This window comes from Pteronotus mesoamericanus, unplaced genomic scaffold, assembly GCF_021234165.1.
Source record: "Pteronotus mesoamericanus isolate MK-2021 breed Mesoamerican mustached bat unplaced genomic scaffold, CSHL_Meso_final contig_90, whole genome shotgun sequence".
In the NCBI taxonomy this organism is placed as follows: domain Eukaryota; kingdom Metazoa; phylum Chordata; class Mammalia; order Chiroptera; family Mormoopidae; genus Pteronotus; species Pteronotus mesoamericanus.
This window is the reverse complement of record NW_026555277.1, coordinates 21216114-21243976: the sequence shown is the minus strand read 5'-3', so window position 1 is coordinate 21243976 and position 27863 is coordinate 21216114. Positions and strand designations below refer to the sequence as shown.

General features: G+C 36.5%; 1 protein-coding gene across 2 annotated transcripts; it reads right to left on the bottom strand.

The window, feature by feature from the left end:
- Nucleotides 1–1526: 1526 nt before the first annotated feature.
- Nucleotides 1527–26406, bottom strand: SUMO1 (small ubiquitin like modifier 1). Of its 2 annotated transcripts, XM_054585830.1 has the most exons (6): nt 26255–26406; nt 12606–12680; nt 11711–11788; nt 8660–8731; nt 4816–4884; nt 1527–4362 (listed from the first exon to the last, which is right to left on the bottom strand). In XM_054585830.1, the coding sequence occupies exons 1-5, from the start codon at nt 26264–26266 to the stop codon at nt 4816–4818; spliced, it is 306 nt and encodes a 101-aa protein (XP_054441805.1). In that variant the 5' UTR covers nt 26267–26406; the 3' UTR covers nt 1527–4362. The 2 variants fall into 2 exon arrangements, with proteins under 2 accessions (XP_054441805.1, XP_054441804.1); XM_054585829.1 differs by having other exon boundaries at nt 1527–4884.
- Nucleotides 26407–27863: the final 1457 nt, after the last annotated feature.

Below are 27863 nucleotides of genomic sequence, written 5' to 3'. Positions count from 1 at the left end.
AGTTGAAATGTGAATGACAATGAGTTAACAACATAAACATCTGGAAGAAAAATATTCCAGCAGGTAAACATTAAGTGCAAAGATCCAAAGGAAGGAATGAGACTGGAATAACGGAACAGTAAAAGAAAGTCAGCATGGCTGGAACAAAGTGAACAAAACACAAAGAATACTTCAGAGGTCATAGAGGTAGACTAAAACCAGATCTCATGAGAACCTTGTTAGGAGAAAAGGCACGCAATCAGTCATCAGGGACCGATGGTATTGCCCCCCTTTAAATCTCATAAAATAGTAATGATCTTCGCATCTTTCTGATAATACAATCTCTTGAGTAATATGGTTTTAATTGACCCTTTAAGTTGCATCTAAGCTAATACTCTATAGGGGACTGGAAAGAGAAGGCAGTCAGAACTGTATTTCAAGGTTTTCCACCTAATCTTGAGTTGTTTCCCTCCTGGACTTCTGTTACGTGAAGTGCAAGACAGATCATCAGTGAAATCTTGATTCAATTTCAAAGTTACGTATTCTGTGTATCATAGCAATAGGGCTGGATTCGTAAGTATTGAAACCAAAAGCAAGCTATTGGAGTTCCAATGTTTCACAAAAACAAAACAGCCAAGTCACATGATGGGAAGCTGAGCAATTTTCTAAGGCTTAGAGCAAGTAGCTGAGAGCAGAAAATCAAGTAACGAAGGGACGTCTAAGAGGTAGAGCCTCACTCCACCAAGCATTAGAAAGAATGCCAAAGGCTGTATTTCCTCTTCACAATGTGCCACTGGCCCAAATACTTTTACTTCTCTGGTCTGTTTTTTCCTCTAAAATAAGGGAGTCCTGCCCTGGCTTGTGCGGTTCGGGAGACCGAGCACCAGCATTCAAACTGAAAGGTTACCAGTTCAGTTCCCAGTCAGGGCACATGCCTGGGTCACAGACCAGGTCCCCATTGGGGGCGTGTGAGAGGCAACAAACTGGTGTTTCTCTCACACAGTTTCTCTCCTTTTCTCCCTCCCTGCCCCTCTCTAAAGATAAGTAAAATCTTTTTAAAAAATAAGGGAGCAATGCAAGTTTAAGAACTGTGAATTATGCCTCTCCTTTTACTTCCCCAGTAGGAAGCTCATGACCTGTAAACCTCATATTTAAGTAACTAAATGAACTCAGTATGATGCAAGATGCACACTAAAATGCAAGATCGGGAGCCCCAACTCTAACTGATGACTCAAATCCAAAGTTCTTCTACTAACTGTAAGGACCACTTCTAGGATGCTTAATCAGGATTGGGATTGGGGGTGGGGCTGTCTCCTTAGGCAGAAGTCTGCTTTGAAGAAACATCTTCATTTCCATCGAGAGCTCCACAAGGAAGCCAGTGGCCTGCAGTGGGCACACAACATCTCCAGACCATGGGTCTACTCCTACTTCCAGTTCCTACAAACACCCAGGCCTTAAGGCTAGAAGAAAAGTAAAAAGTAAGTTGGGAGATGATGACAGAAAAAGAGAAACTTCCATCTATAATGAAACTCCATCTCATCTTGTTCACCTCCTCCCACACCTAACTTAGCTCTGGGAAGTTCACTCCATTCACCAATGCTCACTGCCACTAAGACTTGACTCAACCCACTTACACTCTTCGCTCACGTAAATTCTTTACGTTCTCTGGCACTGCATAAATCCAGAAGCTTTGGTGCCTCGTTTCAGTAAGATGCTATCATAGTCTGAGGGTAGTTCAGGTATTTCTTTTTCATCATTTTTGTCATCTGAGTTGCAGGTAAATGGATATTCTTCAACGCAAATAATTCTGAGTAAGCTAAGAGAAACTAATTTATACACATTAAGAATATCATTATACTGTCTTTATAAAGCAAAACTACATCCATTTCATCCTAAGAATCTAAACTCTAGTATCTATTTAAAACAAGGTAATTACTTGGTAAATGTTCATTTGGCAATATGAGCCAAAGTAGAGTTTCTAGAACTACACTGTCCAATAAGAAGCCATATGTAGCTACTTAAATGTAAATTAAACATTCAATTCTCCAGTCACACTAGCCACAATTCAAGTGCTCAATAACCACATGTGGCTAGTAGCTACCATTCTGGACAGCACAGGTAGAGAATATTTTCATCATCACAAAAATTCTCCTGGACAGCAAACCGTCCTAGTGCCCTGAAAATGAACAAATCTTAAAGTTTTCCTTCCAACTGTGATTTGAAGAACTCATCACTCACATAATTGCCCCATTTTAAAAATCACACTGACTCTGTCAAGGAAGAGTCTTGATTAGATAATTTGTCTTTAACATATATTTAATACCTAGTTTTATCATAGAATGATCATTAAAGGGGATGAAAGAGCCTCAGCAAAGATCTATAAAAGGATATTAAAGCAAGCATTATCTGAAACTGAATTTTCCCACAAATTTCCTTTGCCCTACACTCTACTTCACTGTCCACAGCTGAAAAACTTGGTACTTACAGATGATTCCCTCAAATTTCCCACTAATGCTTATAAGGTATTCACCTTCTATAGGAACTGTGCTTCTACAATCCAGAAATCAAGTTTAATTTTGATTCTGTATTACTGTTATTGAACTTAGATTTGATGCTTATTTTTCTTTTTTAAAAAATGTATAATAGAAATAAAATGACCCAAACACTGGCTATCAGTTATAGTGAATTTAATGTCACACTTTTTCTCAAACTTGTTGACCCTACTTACAAATTCATTCATTCTTTCTTTCTTTCAATTAATTTATCAGATGAGAAAGGTGCATTTCAAATAATTCAACCAAGAACAGAAGAAAGAACACCCAAGGAAAACATCCCTGTGGGGCAAATTACCATTACTGATTTTATTTTCTCCCTTCTTTTACAAGTTTAGGATGTTGCAGTCAAGCACTATGTAGAGTGGCTACACTAAATGTTATTCAAGGTCCCTTCCAAATGTGATAATCTATTAAACTGTTAATGTGAACGGCCTATTTTACCAGCACTACTACACTAGATAAGCACATTTGAAAGTTAACCATAGCAGAATGCAGTGCTAACTTTCAGTTAATTTTGGAAGAATCCAATTAACTGAAAACAAAAAATTATTTCCCCAGTAGCTAAGCTCTACCACCTAAATGCTGACAGCCTTCAGAGATGCAAACAAAAATAAGATACCAAATCACATATTCACACATTCTGGATTGCTCAGTCTATCAGGTGTGTTACTCAGGCCTGATAGAAATATGCAATTCAATGGGGGTTTTCTACAAATGATTTCTAGTTACTGTTTAATATAATGTAATAAATGCCAGGTAATGATCTAAAAGCTCTAATTTGCCTAGACTATATATGTATAATACAAATAATTTTTCATATAGGATCAGATACAAGAATTTATAAGGCAAGCCAATTATTTTTCAAGAGGTGACCTGGATTTATAACATTTATAAAATGCATTAGAGATAGGTTTTATTTGCTCTTCTCAAATGCTCAGATGACATTCTATTTGGGATAACATGAACCTGGATTATGTATATGCATAGATATACTGAATTCTGTGATTCATTAAAAAGTTAAAAGGTTAAGCCCTCTAATAGAAACTTATTTGGTACTTTAATTTTATACAATTTAAGTATGTAAGATATAAAGAAATAAAGGGAAATATAAACAAAATATACCAAACCTTAAGCAAGCAGAGAAACATTTTGTTGAAGGAAAAACTGAAACTGTCAATATAAATCAATTAAGAATTTTTAGCGTGCCCATTTATTCAACATGATTGGGTAACTGTATCATATATATGCACCATACAGAAATATCAAGTATTTTAAAAAACAGAACACTGAGTATTTAAGAAGGTATTGTGGCCTTAATTAAATCCTTAATTCAGAAGGCACTTCAGTAACTTTCAGTGCTTCAAAGTCATGATCATCATCACTGTACAGTACTGAAAAGAAATTTGTACTACGTACAAACAATAATTTCCAGTATTATGCAAGAAAATCTTATTTTAGCCATTTTCTTTTTCTTTCTATACAATTAAAAATAAAATAGAACATTAGTATGATTTTTACAAATATTTTGTTTATTTTAATGAAGCTGGTACAGACAATGTCCATTTAAAACCCATATCCCAGGCCAAAAAGTACAAATAAAATAAAAAAGCAGTGTTCTGTTGTACACACTTCTGCATGAATACTTTATTAACTGCTAATGAAAATTAGAACTTTTCTGGGATCTTCTGACAAGATTTTTCTTTACTCTTAAAATGCTTTCTCTTCAGTGAAGCCATCTTTGGAGTTAGTCTTTACTCTCACCTTATCTGTCATCTTGACTCCAACCTGATATTCCTCTTCTTTTGGTCCAGACCTTCAGATTTTAAAAGTAGCTTCAAGTTAAGGAAAGGTCATTTTCCACAGTTCAGTTCTCTGAAAAACTTCCATCTCCCACTAAAAGTCATAGTCCAGGAGTGAAGCAATCACATGCTAGAACTTCGGGGCCAATTAGAAATGTCATTATGAACACTTGCATTGGTCGACCTCATTTATCACAAGCCTGAAAATGCACAGTCCAGAAAAAAGTGGCCTCCCTGTGCACACATGTAATATTTAAAAAGGAGAGAGGCAGTATGAAGGGGGCTGAGGTTTGATCACCAAAAATCAGCACAATGAAAACAAAACAATAATAAATGGGCACTAGAATTCAAATTACCAGATGTTTTAAAGACATGGGGTGGGGGGTCAGCTTTCAATTCAATCTTTAACACCACATTACAAAAGAACTATTTTTAAAAATAAAAAAGGACTGAGGGAAAAGAAAATAAAATAAAAAGAATATCTAAACCGTTGAATGACCCCCCGTTTGTTCCTGATAAACTTCAATCACATCTTCTTCCTCCATTCCCAGCTGTAAGAGAAAAATAAAAATATTTTAAGAGAATATAAAAGCACTATTTTCTAATTGACTGCAATTATGTGGCCATTGTTTAAGGTACAAAAAGATACAAAGGAGATCCATATTTACACTGTTCAAGATTAAGAGCCCTGGTACCTTTAATCTAAAACACATGGAGGTGTGTCTTTCCTTCATACTCTATGTCAATAAAGTCATTTATTACTTTGCTGAGTCAATTTCACTTTCCAGCTTATTCGCTATATAAAACTTAAATGTTTATTGGAAAGGACCTTAAAGGAGTATTAAATCTAATGGAACATGCATTTAAGAGTTTAAATAATAGTGTAATGGCATATTTCCTAAAAAGCATTTTATTTCTAGATGTAACTACCTGATATCTTTTTCTTTTTCAAAAACCTGATCACTTTGAAATATATGTGATTTTAGTTAGAAAAGTGCTACCTAAGGATTTATTTCTAAGTGGTTTGCTTGTCATCTATAATTCCTCCTGGCTATAAGTATTATTTTCTTTTGATAGTGACAGTTCTCAATGCAAAAAAATTATCTATAAATCTACTCTAATTTAACTCCTCCAGTTTCATAAGCTAGATTATTTTTCAGCCTATTCTTCCTTAATTCTCGCAGAAAAAAAAAACGGTGGGATCCTTTAAAATGCCTTTTTATAGAACATTAGGCAAAGTGTACAGGCAGTTATCTTTACAAGTTTTATATGCACTGAAATATTATGGATTTTTTCTTACAGACATTATACTTACCTATGAGCATATGTTCCAAGACTGTCTAATGAAGGCCTGAAGCCACAAACAGCACCGAACCCTATATATATTGGTTTTTTCCTATATATACACATATATACTATGTTTTTTCTTCTTTGGCATATCTGAATTGCCAGTATCACTATTCTTGCACTCTTTGGGGCCATTATTGAATAAAACAGGGTTACCTGAACACAAGCACTAAAATACCAGAACAGTCAATCTCAAAATCAAGACAACCACTAAGGGACTAAGAGATAGGCAGTCTACAAAGCATGAATACACTCGACAAAGAGATGATTCACATCCCAGGCAAGATGGAGCAGGACAGCCTATGACAGCGCAAGATGTCATCCCACTACTCAGAATGGTGCACAATTTTCAACCTATGAATTGTTTATTTCCGGAATTTGCCATATACTATTTCGGGACCATGGTTGCTTGCAGACAGCTGAGACCACAGAAAGCACTACTGCTAAAGAGGACTACTATATTAATAATGATTGCCTCTGACCAACCGATGTTTCTCTTTTTTCCCTCCCTTCCCCCTCTCTAAAAATAAATAAAATCTTTAAAAAAAAATAGATGCCTCTGAGAAATGGGAATGCAGATATATTCAGAGTACAGCTTCCATTTTATATAGTTTAACAGTTGGTTTTTATTACTTTTATTTTTAACTATGAGAATTCTTTATATAAAAAAAGAAAAGTGTATGTAAAGGGGCGTGTTGCCACACAGTAACCCTTAGTAAGGACAAAGGACTGTGAATGTGTTGATTCTTGTGCGCAGCCAGGATGGAGAAGCAACAGGCAGACTAAAATAAAAAACTGGCATTGTGTACACTGAACTACAGTGAACCACAAAAAACAAATGAAAAAAAAAAACTTAGAAGTCTAAGGTCAATAACCTCGAATAAGGAAAGTTTCGTATTTTATAAGGGATGTTTTTGTACAGAATTATAAACTATAAAAGAATTAAAGTATGTTAAGAAAACTAAAAATAAAACATAGGCTTCTGTGGATTTATAATTTTTAAATGATTAGTTGGCACTAGTGTTATGGTTATCTTAGTTGTAGTATATATATTAATATTAAATTATTAAAGATGCTATTAAAATTTCATTTTAATTACACATATAGCCTGGTAAATACTGCAATGAATAAAATTCCAAACATTACAAGAGAACCTTGAAACCAGGATGGTAGCACGTGTCCTCAGACTATGTACACTAGTAGAGATGAATGAAGATGACAAGGAAGTCACTCCCTAAATATCTGTTCTTTCTTACTGCCCCATTATTTTTCTGAAAAGATAATCTCTTAATGATAATAAGGAAGCTGTCACTAAAATGCATTTAGTATCAATTCTGTATTAAGAGATTATTTCAAGATAAAACAGTGAAAATACAAGATGAGTTGGAACATCTTACTGCGCCAAAAATTAAAGAAATGCTCAAGACAGTGGGTGGATACTAAACCTCAGAGGGAAAGTCTGATGAGAAAGAAGACAATTAAAAATATGTCCCCACAAATTACTCAAAGAAAAGAAATATAACAATTACACAGTAAAGAAAAAAGAAAAGTTAAATTGAGTGAAAAAATTAACATCACCTATCATTACACCCTGAGACAGACATATCACCATTCATGTAGTATTCCAGCCAAAAATACAATACATAACTTGAATCCAGGACTTTCTGGAATATAACTGATTTGTATTCTTCAAGAACGTAAATGCCATAAACAAGGTAAGAATAGCTGAGGAAATGTCCTAAATAAAAGATGATTAAAGAGGTACTCGAATAAAATATGTTAATACTGAACTGGGTCCTGTGACAGGAGAGAAATTTTATTATAAAGGATATAACTGGGACAAATGACCAAATTAGATTGTAGCTTAAAAGTATTCTAATATTAAGTGTCCTAAATTTGATTAACAGTACTGAGGTTACCTAAAATATACTTTTTCTTTAGAAATACACACTAAAATATTAAGTAGTAAATGGCCATACATGCAACCTACTCCAAGTCTCCAGGTGGTTCATATGATATATATACCTAAATATATACATGGGGGTTAGGGAAGTAGTAATAAGCAAAGGTAGCGAAATGTTAAAAATAGGTGAATCTAGGCAGAAAAAGAGTACAATTTTTTGTACTATTGCAACTCTACCGTAAGTGAAAATTATTTCAAAGTAAAAACTTTTTTAAAAGATGGAAAAAAAGATGGAGACATGTCAAAAAGAACACAGACACCAACCTGAAGGTGCCCTCACTGGCCAATATCTCAAGAAAAGTACTCACAGTTTCAAAGTATCTCCTCACAAATTATTAATTACAAAGAAAAATGATACCTTTACAATGGATAAACCTGGCAGTTACCACCTTAAGTAACTACACCCATAACAAGACAAATAGCCATTACGTACCTCATGGTGTGATATACTCACAAGTACACAGCTTCGCTCTGTGCTACTCTACCAAAAATGCAAAACTGAATCTAATCATGAAACGTCAGACAAACAAACCCAGATTGAAGGAATATGTAAACAAAGAAAACAGTCCATATAATACAAAAAAAAAAAGAAGACACAGAGGCATTAAAAAGCATAAATCAAGATGACAGAGCCAAGTATATTAATAGACACTAGGCTTCTATATGAAGTTCTCAAAATGGGTTAAAAGTCAAAATCGAACCATAAACGTCACCATCACCATGAAAGTGTACCTAAAATCTGCCAAATTTGAGGAACATCTGTCCATCTTCAAAAAGACACAGTATGTGCCTTATGACAATCTCAGTACCCCATTCCACTTTCAACCTCTCTTTCACTGGCACTTTTGAAAGCAATGTATGGGAAGCTCAACTCAAAAGATTATTTCTCTCTCTGACAAGTGATATACCACTTAAATCAGAGAATATTCAAGAAAAGGGCAATTTACTACCAGTGAACCAAATCATTCAATGTGCAATTTAAAATTTTTCTGACTCAAACAAGAAACTTTACTCACTTCTTTTGGAGTGTGATTATCAGCAATCCTCTGACCTTCAAAGAGAAACCTGAGTGAATTCATTGGAACCCCCTGAAAAAGGCAAAAAATATATATATACATATATATAATTATATAGATACACAGATATACACACAAATCTTAGAAAAGATAATAAGAACTTTAATGCACAAAAAAGGAAACATGAAAGCTCAAACCTGAATACATAGAACATAAAATTAGCTAATTCTATCATTATAATTACAATTTATTAAGTACCAATTATTTGCAAGGTCCTCCCTGTTCCAAGCACTTTACAGACATAATCATAAATGTTCATCACTTTATCTTCATTTTACAGCTAGGGAACCAAAAGTAAGGAGAGGGCACACAGCGAGCCAAGATTTTAAGGCCAAATCTGTTTTAAGCCGATGCTCTTGACAACTATTTTATTGTTTCCTCTGAAACCTATAAGCTAACATAAAAAATAAAATCAGAAACTGGATAAGCACCCTCACTCACTTCCAACTGTACACACAAAACTGGTTTTAAAAAGATTAAGTCACAGAATTTTGGTGAAAGTACCACAGCTTCCCAGATAAGCTACAATAAACCTGAGATGGCACAGAGAGCATGATAAATATCACAAAAGATATTAAAAAATATTTTTAAATCATTTATTCAAAAAAATAGCTAAAAGAGATGACTCATTTAAAGAGAAATAACTTCACTAAGTACAAATCATTAATTTAGTCCAAAAGTATGATGAAAATTTTGCTCAGTACCTAACATAATAAGATTTTTTACTGCTTAAATGTGATCCCAAAACATCCAAAAAAAAATTAAAACTATTTTTCAGTATGTATTACACATAAATATACAAGACCATGCATGTTTAACCTTCATTTAATTAAATTCATTAAAATTCATAATTGAATTCTTTCCAGGGCATTTATTAAATAAAATAAATATAACTGACAAGACAGAATATTCTTTAATTTAATTATAGGATCTTTTAAAAAGGGAATATACTGTGTTGGGGTCAAAAAAGTTTCTATAGAAACCAATCAATAAACACAAAATGGAAAAACTACTCAATAAATATTTACTTTTTGTAGTTTTCAATGTCTACTGGGTATTTACATAGCTCCAACAAATTAAGTTTCCTATTCCTTGCATATCATTAAGTAAAAGAAAAAAATTATCTAGCCTCTGTGAACTATGTATAAACATCTTTTCTAAAGACCAAGTATTCTGCAGCATATAGAAGAAAGCTGGCCCTGCCAGCGTGGCTCAGTTGGCTGGAGCATCATCATGTAAGCCAAAGAGTGACAGATTCAATTCCTGGTTAGGGCATATGCCTAGGTTTCAGGTTTGGTCCCCATCAGGGCTTGTATGAGAGGCAACTGATCAATGTTTCTCTCTCACATTAACAGTTCTCTCCCTCTCTCTCTTCATCCCTTCCCTTCTCTCTAAAATCAATGCACATGTCCTGAAGGAGAAAAATAAGCTGGAAATGATTCTAAGTTGATGTTATCTTTTAATTATCTCCCTAAACCTAGCACCTTCCATAAACTTTAGCTTTGCGATTTACTTCTTTATTTTGCTCTGTTTTTCCTCAATAATCAACTCCCTGGTGAGAAGACTATATAATTTTCTTTAGAATATTTGTGAGGATTAAACACAATGTATCTTAGTACCTAGCACAGCACTGCTTAAAATTTATTTTTTTCTCCTGGTGAACACTCAGTTTTACAGGCTCATCAGTATTATTATAAATGTGAACTAGGTGAGCCCCAATTAATAAGATATCACTAAGTTTAACAATATCAAAAACAGAAGAGACAGAAATGTTTACTGTTTTACATATCCTAATATCTAGGTGATCTCTTTTTCTTCTAGGAAGTGATTTTTTATGTGAGTTATAAACTTAAACTGTAAAAAGAAATCATCTAAAAAACCTATAATACCTGAGTTAGTATCATGTAACACAATTCAATTATTAAAATAGATCTTGACTGTTTCCAGATGGTCCCCGACTTAGGATTTTTTGACTTTACGATGATCCATAAGTGACAGATATGCAACAGAAATTATACAGTTAAACCTTGAACATGGGTTTGAGCTGCTCAAGTCCACTTAGAGATTTTTTTCAATAAATGTGTACAGTATTGCATATGTATTTCCTTTACGATTTTTTCATATTTTTTTCTCTAGCTTACTTTGTTGTAAAAATATGGCATGTAATACATATAACATACAAAATAATCCCTATGTTGTTCGAGAGTCACCTGTACCTCAAATTTTGAATTTTGATCTTTTCTCAGGCTAGTGATATGCACTACGATGCTCTCTCATGATGCTGGGCAGCAGTAACAAGCTGCAGGTCACTTACGATATTTCAACTTACAATGAGTTTATTGGGACGCAACCCCATCGTAAGACCAGGAGTATCTGTATATTAATTCCAATTATGTTTATTTAAAGACTGTATTTTATTAATAATGATAATGAGTAGCATTTATTAAGCATTTTTTACGCATCCTATTAAGAGCTCTATGTAGGTCATCTTATTTCATCTTCATGGGGTAGGCTTGGTAATACTCTCATTTTACTAAGTTCCCATTTTGCTAAGGGGAAAACAAGGTACATAACTTATTCTTGCTCAAACAGTGGTAGAGCCTGAATTGGAATCTAGACAGTTTAAAGGAATTAGTTATCGATCTAATAAACTAGTTCATGAAGGCCAGAATCTACAAGAATCTGGTATTAATAAATTAGACTTCTATATGATTTTTTTTAAAAGAGAAAAATCCCTTGATATTAAGAGCATAGAATGCAATCAGCAGTAATCTCCACTATTATGTATAAAAATAATAAACTTAGTACTTAAAAATAATAATGTTAGTATTTAAATTTAACATATGACTAAACTTTTGGTTACAAACAGAGAAATTTCATAGTGATCACCAAAATGTACTTGCCTTAACTTATATACTAGAGTAAGCCATAAAAATAAAAGAAAAATTAGTGACAAAGAAAGCACTGTATTTAATACAATAACATACAAACCTGTCTTTGACAGTATGATTCTTTGAGTTTCTTGAGATGTGTTGTCATTTTCACTTTGAAGTGAATCTCACTGCTATCCTAAGGAGATACAAGAAAACAATTATCCCTCTTTGTGTAAATTATTTGCTTTGTTTGAAACAAATTATTTAATTACACAAATAGAAATAAAACTTGTCACCTGTATTTTCCCATCAAAATACTTTTTAGTGTTCATAACAGGTGTTATTAAAACACTCTAATCATTGCTTTATACCCATTTCAAGAGAAATGTAATAAACACAATCTGTTTGGAATTTTTAAATGAGCAGTATAAGAGCATGTATGCCAAAGAATGCATTCCTTCATAATTTTATGTCCATTCTATATTTAAAATCACAAACTCCCCAAAAGCAACTCAAAACAAAAAAGTACCTCCCCCACAAGTATTACTGCATGTGGTCAAGCTACAAGAGAGACATATGAGATCTGTCCAGAAAGTATGCAGCCATGTAGTACGAAAAATAGAAAACCAATTTTCAGCTAACCTTAATTATCATTTAGTATCTCAAAAAGAGTCTATAAGATACAGGCCAACAGCTGGAGAAATGAGGTGCAAGAAAAGAGAAGTGGATCCAAATAGAGCTGAGAGGCCCTTTTGTTTAAGGTGGGCCCTAGCCTTACCACTCAATAGTATTTGCCACTGAAGCATACTAAGAAAAAGGTTTTATTCGGAGAAATTAATGTGACCTAAATCTGCCTGGAAGAACAATTAAAAAACAATCAACCTCTTCTACCTCCAACAAATGCATTTATAGCAAATGAAAACGCCATTTTCAAACTACCTGCCTTACTTAAATCATTTTTCCTGCGTCATGAATTTCTCACATATTCAAGAGTCAAAAATAATGAAACTCACCTGTCCAATGACTTTGAGTTTAATGTATTCTCCTTCCTTCTTATCACCCAAGTCCTCAGTTGAAGGTTTTGCCTCCTGAAAAAAAAAAGTACTTTTAAAGATAAAAGTTCCTATATGCTATTTTCATTACTCCCTTATTAGTATCCTTTAGCTCTGAGTACAAAATCTGCACCTGAGAATACAAAGAGCACTTATTTTCTCAGCCAGTCAATTGAGCAAAAAAGGTCCTAAGACAATTACTGGCCCAAACACCAGTTCATTAGAAATCAAGAAAGAGGTCTCTTTTATTATACTATCCTACAGTAACGGTTATAAAATTTCACTGTCCATCAGAATCACCTGAAAGATCTGTTAAGCCTCCCAGTTTATTTTGTGGGTCTGGGATTGGCCTATAATTTGCATTTCTAACAAGTTACCAGGTGGTGCTCATGCTGCTGATGGGCAGAGGAAAAACCTGGAAACCATTAGCCAACAGTCAAGTCCTATTAGTCAAAAGAAACTCATTCTCCATGAATTCTTAACCAAACACTACTACAAAATTATCTTCTCACAGCCTTTTTGGAGAAGTTAACTACTCCAATTACAAAACTGTACTAAGAAATATAAATTAATCATATTAGCATCAGCAGTCTATGTAGTAAGGATTTAGGAAGAAAAATCAAATTGCAAAATATTGGGCTGATGTATCCCAGAGTCAGAACAAACCAGTTTTATATCATCTATTATTGTAGACAATCTGAAGCAATATATCCAATTTTAGATTAGGCTTGGCTGAAAAAAAATCAGAGGAATTGAACTGGAATAAGAAAAAAGTATGAACAGGCTAAGTAGGAAAAGGAAAGGAAACAAAATTGGAAGACAGAAGAAAAGAGGCTTATCAAATGCTTTCAAATGAAGGGATACTGAAAAGAAAATGAAGTTAACAAAATAAATTATTTCAAACCATTTCAACACGAAGTAAAACTAAGCCATTTTTAGTAAAGGAGGTAGCCTGGAAATTTTTACTTGGCCATCAAATTATCCACTTATTTAAATATATACTTTATTATTCATAATCATTTCTAATTGTTAACCCACATATGATCAGAATATAACCGATGATGTATTTTACAAGTTAAATCACAGAGCCATGAGCTATATATCTCATGACAGTAACTTAAAACTAGTAAGCTATTTAACATTCAAAATTTAACAGAACCTATTAAACTAGAAGTACTTTTTAACATGAAGATACAGGCTAGAGTCTAGGGAAATGCTTAGATAACAGAATTGACTTTGTTAGCATGAATTTTGCCTGCTTTTCATTCTGCAAAACTTTCAACATTTGCTGACTACTGCATATTATGGCAGCAGGCAAAATTAACCTTCTTTAGTGAAACAGTTTTTCACGTGAAAACTAGAAGATTGTCTCCAAAACACAGCCTCACCACCATATTTCTATGAATTTGTATTCATAGTAAACAGTTCCTTCTTCCTTTTAAGTTTTCTACGGAGGGCAAGGACAGCTTATCCTATGCAGTGAAGAGCAATAATAAGCAACAAAGCCTTGAGTTCTCTTTAACTGTGAGGAGTGTTAGTAAAGAAGCTTTGTCTGTGTTAGCACAAAGAAACCACCCCCCCCCAAGCCCAGCAGCAATACATCGGCACAATAGGGTGATTCTGCTCCTGTATTTCCTAGACAGGGTAGCTATAGAGGTTGCTCAGGACAAGAGCTCTTTCCCCTCCATCGTCCACACTTTCAGAACTCTTTCTAAAAGCACAGCTTCTCTTATTGTATAACTACCCTGATCAAAAAGTATTAATAGCTTTGAGTATTTTAAGGCCTAGAATCTAATCCCAAAGGACTGCATTGGGTTCTTCCATTACCAAGCTCAACTCTCATTTTTCTCTTACCACTTTCTTTACAAGCCCAAGGATTCTGTTAAATTGAACTATTTAGTGTTCCCCAAATATGTCCATCAGCATTTTTCCACCTTCAGCTCTTTGTGGTCTGTTTCCTCTACCAGGATTATATATCCTCACTCAGCCTCTCCTGATACCATCTCACAGAAATCTACCCCACTCATCATCTGAAGTCCAGTATTTAAAAAACTCTTCTAGGAACCACAGCACTCCTCAACCCTCCAAAAGAGATTAATATTTTCCTTTAATGCTCCTATTAGCAATTTATTCATATATTTTACAGTATATAGTCTCAATTTAAAAATACTTCACCTCTCCTCCTGGCTTCTCTAATTGTCGTTCTCTTTTTCATCAAACTTCTTACACAAGGACTCAGCATTTGCTATCTCCACTTCCACTCTCAACCCACTGTAATCCATCCGGCTTATCCCTCACCATTCCAATGGACATTGCTCTCACCAAGGTTACTAGTTCTACTCCTTACTGCTAAGTCCAATGGACAATTTCAAATCTCATCTTTAACTCTCCAATACAACAAACACTTCTTCCTCGATGACTTCCTTCCTTGAAGTCTCCACCTTTTACCTCCAAGATGCCATTCTCTCTTCATCTTGGCCATTTCATTGAATACTGGTGGCTCCTCTGGATTCCACGTCTTCAGTTCCCTGCTTTTTCTTTGTCTCTCTGGGTGACCCATGATCCCAACTATCTCTAAGATACAGCATACCTCACTATATTGCACTTCACAGATGTTGCGTTTTTTACAAATTGAAGGTAAGACCTTCCACCAGCAAAAAGATTATAAGTCACTTTATTGCAGTGGTCTGGAACAAAACTAGCAATATCTCCACCTGTACTAATAATTGTTAATCATTCTCTCCAACTTGACAATTTTCTGAATTTCACACTCATTTATCCAAGTACTTGAATATTTCCACTTTGGATGCCCCATGGGTACCTCAAATTAAGTGTCCAAAACCAAATGCTTTCTTTCCAACTTCCCTGTTATGTTAGCTTTAACTCCTGAACCTGAAAACCAAAATCATATAAAAAAGCCTACAACTCTTCCTGAATTTCCAATTACAATAAATGACTACCATACATTCAACTGCCCAAAAGAAACTTAAGAGGAAGATCATCACTGGCTATTCTTCCTCTCTTAAATCTCACACTTAATCAGCCCTGGCTGGTGTGGCTCAGTGGATTGCGTGCTGGCCTGCGAACCAAAGGGTCATTGGTTTGTTTCCCAGTCAGTGCACATGCCTACATTGCAGGCCAGGCTCCCAGCAATAAATGTGAGAGAGGCAAGCACACATTGATGAGTCTCTCCCTCTTTTTCCCTCCCTTACCCTCTCTCTAAAAATCAAATCTTTAAAAAAAAAAAAAACAAAAAACCCTCAAACTTAATCATTCTTCATTCTGACAATTGTCTTAGTGGCTCTAAAGTCTTGCCTATTCCCTCCAAGACACTGCCTTAGTTCAGGCACTCATTCTTGCCTATTAACATTACTGCAATAATATAACAGACGTAACAGTCTTGCTCCATTCAATTAGTTCTCCAAACTACCACCAAAGCTATCGTTCTAAAATACAATCCAACCTGCCCAGAAACATCAGGGTTAAGTTCAAACTCAGCTGACAGACACTGGACCTTTCATGAGCTGGTCCCTGTCTGGCAATCCGGCCTTTTGTCTCTTGCTAATACTATCCTTGCTCTACCCGTAACTCCTTCAACAAGGCACCCTCTACACTATCTCCACTATCGCTGTACATACGAATCCCCTCTGCTTGAAATACCCTTTCCTATGCTATTCCTATTTCAAGACCACTCAGGCATCACTCCCTACAAAATTATGTCCCTGATCACTCTCCTAACTATTCCCATACCGCTTTTATCTTTTATAACCACAAGTTCATATATGTATCTGTACCTCAAAGCAGACTAAGTTCCTACTGGTATGCCTCCTTCTTCTCTGTACTTCTGGTCAAGTACAGTGCCTGAAACTTTGAAGTTATTCAATATGATTGTTAAATAAATTAATGTTTTCTGTGACCACTTTGTATGTCTTGTCTTCTCTACAAGTTTACAGGGAGAGAATCCAAGTTTTTCATCTTTATAATCTCTATACTGTCAGGCAAATACTAGGCAATTGTTTAATGTTGTTGAATTATGTTGAGAGCACTATTTTCTGTATTGTACCACAAAATCTTACTAATGCTTCATATTTCTACTATAAAAAATAGTCAGTCCAAACAAAAATCCTTTCAGTTTTCTATATTCACAGTTGGGACAGATTATTCACATCAATTTCATAAGAACATATAAAGACTATGATTTGAAATTTCCAAAAATAAGCTGCCAATTTCCCTATTCACTCCCTTTTGATGATCCCTTCCTAGCTCTGAAGCACTGTAGCAATGTCATAGGTACCGCTTGTTTAACAGGCCCATGTTTGCCTAATGCAGTCATCCAACTTTTCGTATGCTGTTTTTCCCTCTGACAAACTAGTCTGGAAAATGAGATGATCTTGGACAAAAAAGGCCAAAGTTTGTCTCCAGTGATCTCAGCGTCTTTTGTATGCTGCCTTTCCTTCTCTCCCCTGTAAAAAAGCAGCCAATACAGAATGGTATGGCACACTATCTACAAAACAGTGAAAGCATTCAGCACTGCGCCTGGGACACCAGGTCATCAGAGAAAAGAGAATCCCAGAGAGGGCTGGTTGGTTTGGCTGTAAAGGATACACAGCCCCAGAGCAGAAGAAACTGGCAATGGAAAGAAAAGTAAATGTCCGTGGCAAGATCAAAGAGAGGAACTAGAAACCTCCACATTTTCAGGTACGTGTCACCCACAGACCGAATCATGTTAACTCGAATGATAAAGGAATTTATCAAGCACAAAGCACTATCAACTCTTCTTTCCAAGAAATAGATGGAACAGCTTGGAAATAGAAGATGGCTAAGGATCTGAAAAGAGAACGAGACTGGAAAAGATAGAAGACACACAATCCTCATTTACAAATACTCAGAATTCATGAGAAGGATTCTACTGTGCAATTTCAGTAAAAGAATAAGAAGTCTGCTTAAAAGCACTCCAGCAATCAGTATGTTGACAATTCAATCTACCAAAGAGAGCATCACACTTAACTACCCCCAATCTGTCACTGACCCTACCAGTTGCACAAGGATTGCTCATTCTTCTGAAAGATAGAGGGTTCTGGAGAAGCCCAAAGACAAAGAATACATTTACTCTATCTGATGACATTAACAAATCTGTTCATCTTTTTTATTTTTTTATCTTTTCTCATTTTTTTTCCATTACCCTTTTGTTCATTTTTCAAGGTGTGATAGCAGTATCCTGGTTTTTTAAAAGAAAAAGTCCTCTTTTAGAGATTATATATTAAAATATGTATACATAAAATAATGTGATGTCTGGGATTGGCTTCAAAATAATATGAGGGAGTGGAATGGGGCAGCACAGACAAAGACAAGCCAAAAGATGGTTATATGGGTACAATTATACATACATTAATATTTTCCATAATAAAACATTTCATAAAAAATGCAAAGTTCGAAAAATTCTGCTGGCATCAGTCTTACTATAATACATCAGTTTATTTCATTTCCTAATGAAGAAAACAAGAGTTAAGCTGAATGATTATAATATTTATATCCATTATTAAAAGATACAAACCCTAAAATTACAATAAAGTCATCTCCCTCATACTTCAGTAGATATACCACTATTCTAAAAATACAAAAATACATATACACCTTCATTTTTATGCTGCATATGTTCAAACTTAATGAGACAGTACTGGAGATTTAGAATGGAACTTGCCAGATTTAGCTCCATAACTTCAAGGTTTTAAGTCAAGCTGTCAAGATACTGGGTCTGCTGGAAATTTACACGCAACCGTAGAACTGGGGTTCACCACTAGATATGCACAGACATCATCTCAGCAACTAAAAATTATAAGTGTAAATTGTACTGGTTTTGTAAAACCTCCTCTTCAGCCTAGACTATGCAAAACCTGGAACAAATTGGTTTGACTGTATCCAAAGTTAGCAAACAGATTTAGAGGTATGGCAGGTTTTGTTAATTACCTATCCAATATGCATTTTCTCCTTCTTCCTTACAAAGCTCAGCCTAAATCCAGACAGCTACAAATCATATTTCTCAGCTTTTTTTATGGCTACGTGATGCAGTGCTGGCCAATGAGACAGGAGGTGACATACTTTTTGCTGGTACATACTTTCTGGCATACTTTTTTCCTTTGCTCCTTCCCTCTCTCCAACCCCTCCTCTTGCCTGATATAAAGACACAAAGTAACTTTTCTGTGTGTGACTGCAAGGAGAGAAGCATGAGACTGAAGGCATCTGTTAAGGATAAAGAAGAAAAGAGTATGAAAGCATCGTGGAACTGCCTTACCAGCCCTAAACTATTTATGTTTAAACTTCTTGTTTCATGAGAAAAATAAACTGCATATCTGTTTAACCTAATATGAGACTTTCTGTTATTCAGTCCAAAAGCAATTGGAACCGACATAGAAGGTGCTATAAGTAGGTATCATCTGGCTTAAAAACAGGTCCTAGAAAACTACCTTAAATGCACATCAAAAACAGAATGGTTAAGTAGACTGTGGTATAGTCACACAATGGAATGAAATACAGCAATGAGATTTAATAACACAAATCTCCAAACAATCCTGAGCAAATGAAGGCAGACACAAATGTACAATACATACTGTCTGAGTCTACTTACACAATGTTAAAATGTATATAAAAACAGGCAAAACTAATCTATCACTAGTTATAACAGTGGTTCTTAACCTGGGTGCTGGCGGCATGGATATGATCAATTTGTGAAAGTTCAGCAAACTATACATTTATGTGCAGTTTTTCATACACATATTAATCTTCAGTAAAACCTTTAAAAACAACTGGTCCTAGAAATTAAGAACAAGTCCAACAAACAGAACTCCACCCTTTCTTCCTTCAGGTCTTTCCTTCAGATTATCATTAGCTCAGGAAAAGAAACCGAATGCAAAAAGAACAGTCAAAATTAAAAAGTATAACGAACACAACATATCTAAATAAAACCGCCATGGCTGGTGTGGCTCAGTGAACTGAGCACCAGCCTGCAAACCCAAAGGTCACCAGTGGGCTCCCCAGATTCCCAATCAGGGCACATGCCTGGGTTTTGGGCTAGGTCCCCAGTTAGGGGTGCCTGAGTGGCAACCAAGCAATTTATCTCTCACACACTGAGGTTTTTCTCCCTCTCTTTCTCCCTGTATTCCCCTCTCTAAATAGTAAATAAATAAAATCTTTAAAAATAAACAACCAAACCTGTCATGTTGCTGAATTATCCAAAACGTACACTGTAAAGCTAAGGTGCTCAATAATAGGATCTGTGTGAATTTACCCACAAGACTTTTTTTTTAGTTTTTCTTTATTGATTTTACAAAGAGAGAGGAATGTAGAGAGAGAAACAGAAACATCGATTTCCACCCTGGCTGCTGTGGCTCAATGGACTGAGTGCCAGTCTGCAAACTGAAAGGTCCCTGGTTCAATTCCCATTCAAGGCACATGCCTGGGTTGCAGGCTGGGTCCCCAGTTGGGGGTGTGCAAGAAGCAACGGATCAATGTAGCTCTCACACATTGATGTTTATCTTCCTCTCTTTCTCCCCCACTTCCCCTCTCTCTAAAAGTAAATAAATAAAACCTTAAAAAACAAAAAAACATCGATTTGTTGTTTCACTTATTTATGCATTCATTGGGGACAAAACCCAGAACCCTGGCATAGTAGAATGACACTCTAACCAACTGGACTACCTGGCAAGGGCTCACATGACTTTTTTGAAGACAGAGAATATCAGCCCAGGCCAGTGTGGCTCTGTTGACTAAAATGTCATCCCATAACTAAAAGGCTGCAGGTTCAATTCCCCATCAGGGCACATGCCTACATTGTGGGTTCGATTCCTGGTCTGGATGCATGGAAGGCAACCAACAGGTGCTTCTCTCTCACAGCAATGTTTCTCTCACTTCCTTTCTCTAGAAGCAATGAAAAAATGTCCTCAGAAGAGGATTTTTTAAAAAGTAGAATATCAGAAAACTATCTACAAAAAAAAAAATCACAATTTCAGTAAATTCTAAAATCAGACACTAAATCAGTCTGAGAGAAAATTACCCATAACAAGTCCAATGTTCCAGAAGAAGCAAATGATTTGATCTTGGAGATAAAGTTACCTGGTAACTATTGCTAACAGAATTAAAGATCAGGAAGGTATGCAAAAACATCAGAAAATGAAAACTACTCCATACCAATCAACCCTTAATAACAATGGGAATTGAAAGCAGAGGAACAAGATACCTGCTGCTTCATGTTTTTGAGGCAACCTTCCAATTCCAGGATCTAGAATGGTTCCTTGAATATATTGTGGCATTCAGTAAAGATCTGTTAAATGCATGAATCCAACCACTTCAAAAGCTTTTACTAAGTATCCCATCACTGTGCTAGACACTTCAGAAATAAAGGATGAGTAAAGCTTGATTTCTGACCCTCAAAAGTGAACAGTCCAATGGAAAAAGGTACTTAAATAAATATTTGTTAACATTATATATAAAAGCTATAATAGATTCTAACCACTTGTGGATGTTAAAATATAGTTTATGACTGCTTTATAGTTTTGAAATTTGAACTATTCTACCAAACTTCATGAGTAACTCTAACTGTAACAATCATATTTGGTTTCAAAATACTATGAAATATTGTTTAGGTCACATTTTCTTTAAAATGTTTTATTATAACCTATACATTTGCAATATCCACTAGCAACCTCATGTATCTATCAGAAAGATAGAATTCATCATTTTTCCAAAAGCATGAAATGCTTAATTATCACTATATGCTCAAACCATAACTATAGTTTAACATATTTATTCTGACATAAATAATAGTATATTAATTATGAATTTTAATATATTCCCAGGTCATCATATTCTCCTGGTATCTCAAATTTACGGTAAGATCAATAAACATCAGCGGAGAAATATAAAGAACACTGCAGAGAACAATGCTATCCTGACAGAATTAATACAATTAATGTGGTGGATTTACAGATAACTTCAAATTCTTTGTTACTCTTCCCACTGAGAAACAGAATCTCAATGTTTTTCCCTTAGTGACTACAATTAATAATACTGAATTGTGTATATATTTATTCTTTTAAAGGTTATTTATTTATTTATTTTTAGACAGAGGAGAATGGAAGGAGAAAGAGAGGGACAGAAACAGTAATGTGTGGCTGCTTCTCGTGTAGCCTCCACCGGGGACCCAGCCACAACCCAGGCATGTGCCCCGACCAGGAATCGAACAGGTGACCCCCTGGTTTGCAGGCCAACAACCAATCCACTGAGGCACACCAGCCAGGGCTGAGTTTTATATATATTTAAAAGTTGCTAAGAAAGTAGATCTTAAAAGTTATCACAAGAAAAAAATTGTAACTGTGAGGCGATAGATGTTAACTAAACTTAATGTGATCATGTCACAATATACCCATGTCGAATCATCACATTATACAAATAAAACTAATATACATCAATTGTATCCCAATAAAAGATAAAGTCAGGAAGTTAATAAATAAATGCCTTTCCCTTGAATTTGGGCTAGCCTTAGTGATTTGCCTGACCAATAAATAGCAGCAGTAACTTCCAAGACAGGTCCTAGGAAGCTTGAGGTTTTCACCCAGGATGAGAGTACACATTCTCTCTGTGGATCCTGAGATGGTATAAATCTGAATATCCTGGGCTCTCCATGCTGAAAAGAACACATGATGAGACCATTCATAGAACTTGAGACTCCATGAAGAGCCAAGCCATGGCAGCACCTAGCCAACTGAGTACTGTAATCCTAGCAGAGGCTCCACACACTGGAACAGCAATGACGACTCCAACTCAGAGTCCTGCCCAAATTGCAGATTTATGAGCAAAATAGAAGACTGTTGTTTTAAGCCACTAAGTTTTGAGGAAGTTTGTTAGGTACCAACACATAACCACTATTACATAATGTTTCCAAATCACTGTCTAACAATAAGAGGGAATTATCCAATCAATCTCTCTGTCTGACGTGGGAATGAGGAGAGTGAACCCCTAACAGGCTCAGTTAGGATGTGAAGCAAATCAGTCATCCAATTATTACAAATCCACAGACCTGAACATAAAAGCTGTTAAGTCCATGCTGTCATTGATGATTTTGGTATAGTAAAGAAACACTATAAACTTGAACACAGAGAAGGAAAATATCCGTACAAATTACCCTTACTGCTCTGAGAACAAGCTCTGGTTCTATATACATACTTTCTAGTATTGCTGCAAGGTGAGACTAGGTTAAAGAACAGCATCCAAATAGATCTCTGTTATTTGTTACAGGCTAGTCCTTAAACTTTTCGAAGAGCATATACTCTTAATGAAAGCTAAGGGCCCTTTCTCCCCCCCCCCCAAAAAAAAAACAGTGTACAAACACTCACAAAACACTCTACACAATTTCATTGTATTTTCAACCTTTTAGGGTCCATGAACCTTGAGTTTAGAACCTGTTTTAGAGGGTTATTCAATAATGGCCCAAAAATCCACTGCATAATGCTGGAATTGTTAGAATTATAACAAAGTGTTTCACTAAAATTCCAAAAATAATTATTTCATTAATCAATGGAGATCCCAGCAATTTAAGTCCTGTGTGAATTTACTGTCGTCTATCAGGGGTGTCCCACCTTCTAGCACCTCTGGCCTGCACTGGAAGTTGTGTTGGGCTATACATTAAATACATTGCAACACGTAATCACAAAAAAGTCTCATAATGTTTTAAGTAAATTTATGATTTTGTGTTGGGCCACATTCTTAGTCATCCTGGGCCTCATGTTGGACACCCCTGGATTTAACCTCAAATCATTACTCAAGTTCAGTATCTTAGCACCAAGCAATAACCTCCTGTGGGTGGTTAATACATTGTTCTAATAAAACTTTTTTTAAATAAAGATTGCCTTTTGGGGACAATGATTCAGTCTCACACCGCTGATATTGTACAGTAGTAACTTGGGATTCTTACTCCCTTTTCATAAGCCTCTTAAGGTTAAGAGTTCAGCTTCCTACCTCCTTAAATCTTTAGCACCCAACATGACATTGTACTGGGTTCCAATTATCAACAATAATGCTGGCCTATCAGACTAAAACAATGCTTCTTAAACTTTCTGGTCTCAGGACTTTTACACTCCTAAAAATTATTTAGAACCCCATAAAATTTTTGTCAGGTTAATTATACCTGTTGAGGTTTATAGAATTAGACATTGAAATTGAAAAATGTTTTACTGGTAATAGTAATTCATTTAAAAATAACATTAAATCCATCATATATAAGCAAATAGACTTTTTAAATTTTTTTAAAAGATTTTATTTATTTATTTTTAGAGAGCAAGGGAAGGAGAAAGAGAGGGAGAGAAACATCTATGTGCAAGAGACATCAATGTCTTGTGACTCTCACAAGCCCCCAAATGGGGACCCAGCCTGCAAACAAGGTATGTGCCCTGACTAGGAATGGAACCAGCGACCTGTGGGTGTGCAGGTCAGTGCTCAATCCACTGAGCCACACCAGCCAGGGCAGCAAATAGCTTTTATTAGTTTTCAAGGCCCCGGCCAGGTAGCTCAGTTGGCCAGAGGGTTGTCCCCATAAGCCAAGGTTGTGGTTCAATCCTGGGTCAGGGCACTTACAAGAAACAACCAATAAATGCTTAAATAAGATAAACGACAAATCAATGTTTCTCTCTCCCCTTCCCTTTCTTCCTCTCTGTCTCTAAAATCAATTTTAAAAATTTATTTTCAAAACAAAACTAGTGAGGAGTGACACTATTCAGCATTTTTTCTAATTGTTTTAATGTCTGGATTAATAGAAAGGAGCTAGCTTTTCACATCTGTTTCTACATTTCAATCTGTTGTGATAACACAGGTCATGTTAGTCTTTAGAAAACTCCACTGAACACTCATGAAAGAATCAAAGTGAAAAAGACAGTGTCCCTAGTATTATCATGAAAATAATTTTGGCCTTGAGGACCCCTGGAAAAGAATCTACAGACCCTCTGGCCTAAGGCCACCTGTTTTAAGTGCCTTAGGTCCTTTATTTCTTCATGCCTTTCTTAAATGACCAGAAGTAAAAGTGGAGCAATAAATTCTACAGTTTATAATTCCTTCTATATACTGCTCTTTCACCCAACTAGTAAATTTCAATATGCTTCCTAGCCACTTCTGAGCATCAAAATAAAAGGGTGATGAAACTAAACATTTACACCTGTTCTCTCCTCCCTGGCAACCAAGTAAACAACTATCTAGGGAGATACTTATAATGCCATTCCCATACCAACTTGGGAATTACTCTAGACTGTTAGTAATAAGATCCACCCAAAACTATTCTAGATTATAGTTAGGCTTTAAGAATGTAAATATACATTTTGCACAACAGCACAAATCCACAAAACTCTCACTTGCTATGGCCAAAAGATACAAAACTGAACCTGGGTTATAAGCCCAGGAAGTGTGTTAAATGTAAGAGTTCAAGTACACCATGCCCACTAAATGAAAAAGAGTTTCCTAGATAACTATCATTAAACAAGCAAAAGGTCCAAAAATACTTTAAAAAGTCAAAGTCGCCTTAGCAAACAAAACGGAAGGACAGACCAAAATACAAAACAAAACCTTATTAATTAAAAAACTAGCCATAACCGTGGTTAACTAGAAAAGGATGAAGAAAAACTTACCAAAAACAATAGGACTCTCCTGAATGAGTGCAAATCTCAAGAATATTCTTAGTATTAACATTGAGATGGAGCACTTTGCCGTAACAGGCAGCTTTCGGCGAATGTTCTGCAACTGCTCTATATGCACGAAGCTTTCCTATCTTTTCCTCTAAAATATCAGTCATCTTCAGGTTAATGCCCAGAGGAAATGTTTTCTTTTGTTCAAGTAGTTTGTTCTACTTTGTTTCTTGATTATTCCGAGTGCTGTCTTATAACTGGAGGGTTGCTGAACCAATCCCGAGTAAGAAATGGAAAAGCACAAGAAAAGAGGCGACAGCTCTGCACCACCACACGGAAAAAGACTCAGAAAAGAGCAGCGGCGGCCCGGCCCCTGGCTGCAGTTCGAACGGAAAGAACAGCTTTCTAGGTTCCCAGCAACACCCGACAACGTCTCCCTCCCCCGCCCCCACGTCCCTACTCCGGGACTAGCCAAAGACCGAGAACCAAAAAAGTGGAGTCTACACGCTCTTAAGGGCCACGGAGCCTCCCAGGCAGAGGTTCTCTCCCGTTACATAACTGGGGCCTAGGGCCATGCTTCTGCAATCAGTCCTTTAAAGAGGGAGGCGGACGGGTTCTCCAGAGACTCACCCTCCCAGGGAGGTAGAAGCTGAGTTCTGCAAGGGGGACGACTTAAGGGAGGCCGCGACCAGAAGCGCTGGGACACAGAGGGTGGTAAGCGAGCCCGGAGAGGGACAGGACGGCTCCCAGAGATCCGCGGGAGGTCCCGCCGCCTCCGGCCCTAGTCCACCCCGCTCCCTCGCCGGCCGACTCCCCACCGGCCACCCCCCGCCAAAGTCGCCGCTCCCCTCCCCCGCGCCTCCATCCCCACCAGCCCCAGCCCAGCGGCAGGCGGACCTGCCAAATAAGGCCTTGGCCACCGCCATCGGATGGCTCCCAGTGCAGTACCTGGTCAGACATGGTGATGGTGGCTTCACCCGGGGTCTCCGCACAGCAGCGGTCTCGGATAGGCAAAAACCTCGCTCCGGGGTTTACAAATCCGTCTCTCTTCCCCACAGCACAACACCGCGTCTGGAGGGACTTCCGCTATGTCTCGCGTCACTTCCGCTACGCTCTGGGAGCGGGGATAGGGAACAGAGGAGAGGCGAGGCGGGAAAACGGGGCGGGGCGTGGGCCGTACCCCGGGGCCAGATGGTTCGGGAGCAGCTTTGCGGTGGTCGCGTGAGTGAATTAACAACAGTCTCGTCTGCTCTACGAAAAACTAGGCCCTGCGCCTCGATCCCGAGCCCATCCGCTAGGGTAAAAGTTCCCGGTCCCCAGTCTCTCCGTTTGGCACTGTTCTGACAGCCCAGGCTCCTCCCTCTCCGACACCTTGCGCGTTTCTGAAGGCTGAGCCGAGATACTTCTATTGTCTCCCGGCCTTGCTCGTCAACCTGTGGAAATAAATTGAGTTGGATACCAGCGTTTCTTACCCTAGAGGTAACATTTTTGGTTAACCAGCTGCCCCCTCTCCAAACACATGACCTTGATGGGGGGGGAGGAGAGAAAGCAAAAGAAAACAACGGCCCCATTGGACACATCTTAGTGGCTACTGTTAAAAAAAAAAAGAGGCTGCTGAGAAGTTTTGAACTGATTGGGGGTAAGGAGCTAATTCCGATCCTTGAATTCGTTGCTTTGAGTTAAAGAATGATCTTTCTATGATTTCTTTTTTAAAACACAATGTCCCTACTAGTGTAAGCATAGAGGATAAAAATACAGACAAATGAAATAGAATAGAGATTTGGAAATAAATCAATAAGCCCTCAAACATCAATTTTCGACAAGAATCCCAACACAAATGGTGAAGGAAATCTTGCAACATACATTGCTGGACAACTGGATATCCACATGCAAAATAATGAATTTGGATCGCTATCACAGAACTTACGAAAAATTAGCTTAAAATGAATCAAAGACCTAAATGTAATAACTAAAACTATAAGCTCTTAGGAGAATACAGAGGCGTAATTCTTCCTGACCTTAGATTAAGGGGTGGCTTTTAGATGTGACACAAGCAACCAAATTAAAATAAATTAGACATCATCAGAATTAAAAACTTTTGTCTTTTGTGTTGAAGAGACAATCTAAAGTAATGGAGAAAATATTCGCAAATATATCTGTAAAGGTCTAATATTCAGAATACATAAACAACCACTACAATTCAATAATTAAAAGATAAATCCAATTTTAAAATTGACAGATAATCTCAATAACCATTTCTTCAAAGAGATACAAATGAACAAATGGACATTTGAATGCTTAACATCATTAGCGATCAGAGAAATGTAAATTAAAACTACAATGAGATGCCACTGCACATCCACTAGGATATCTATAATTGAAAAGACAATTGATAACAAGAAGTGTTGACAAAGGTATGGAGAAATTAGAACCCCCATATGCTACTTAGAATATAAATGCTTTGGAAAACATTCTGGCAGTTTCACAAACCATTACCATAAAATTAGCATGACCCAACAATGCTCCTCCTAGATACACACCCAAGAGAATTAATGAC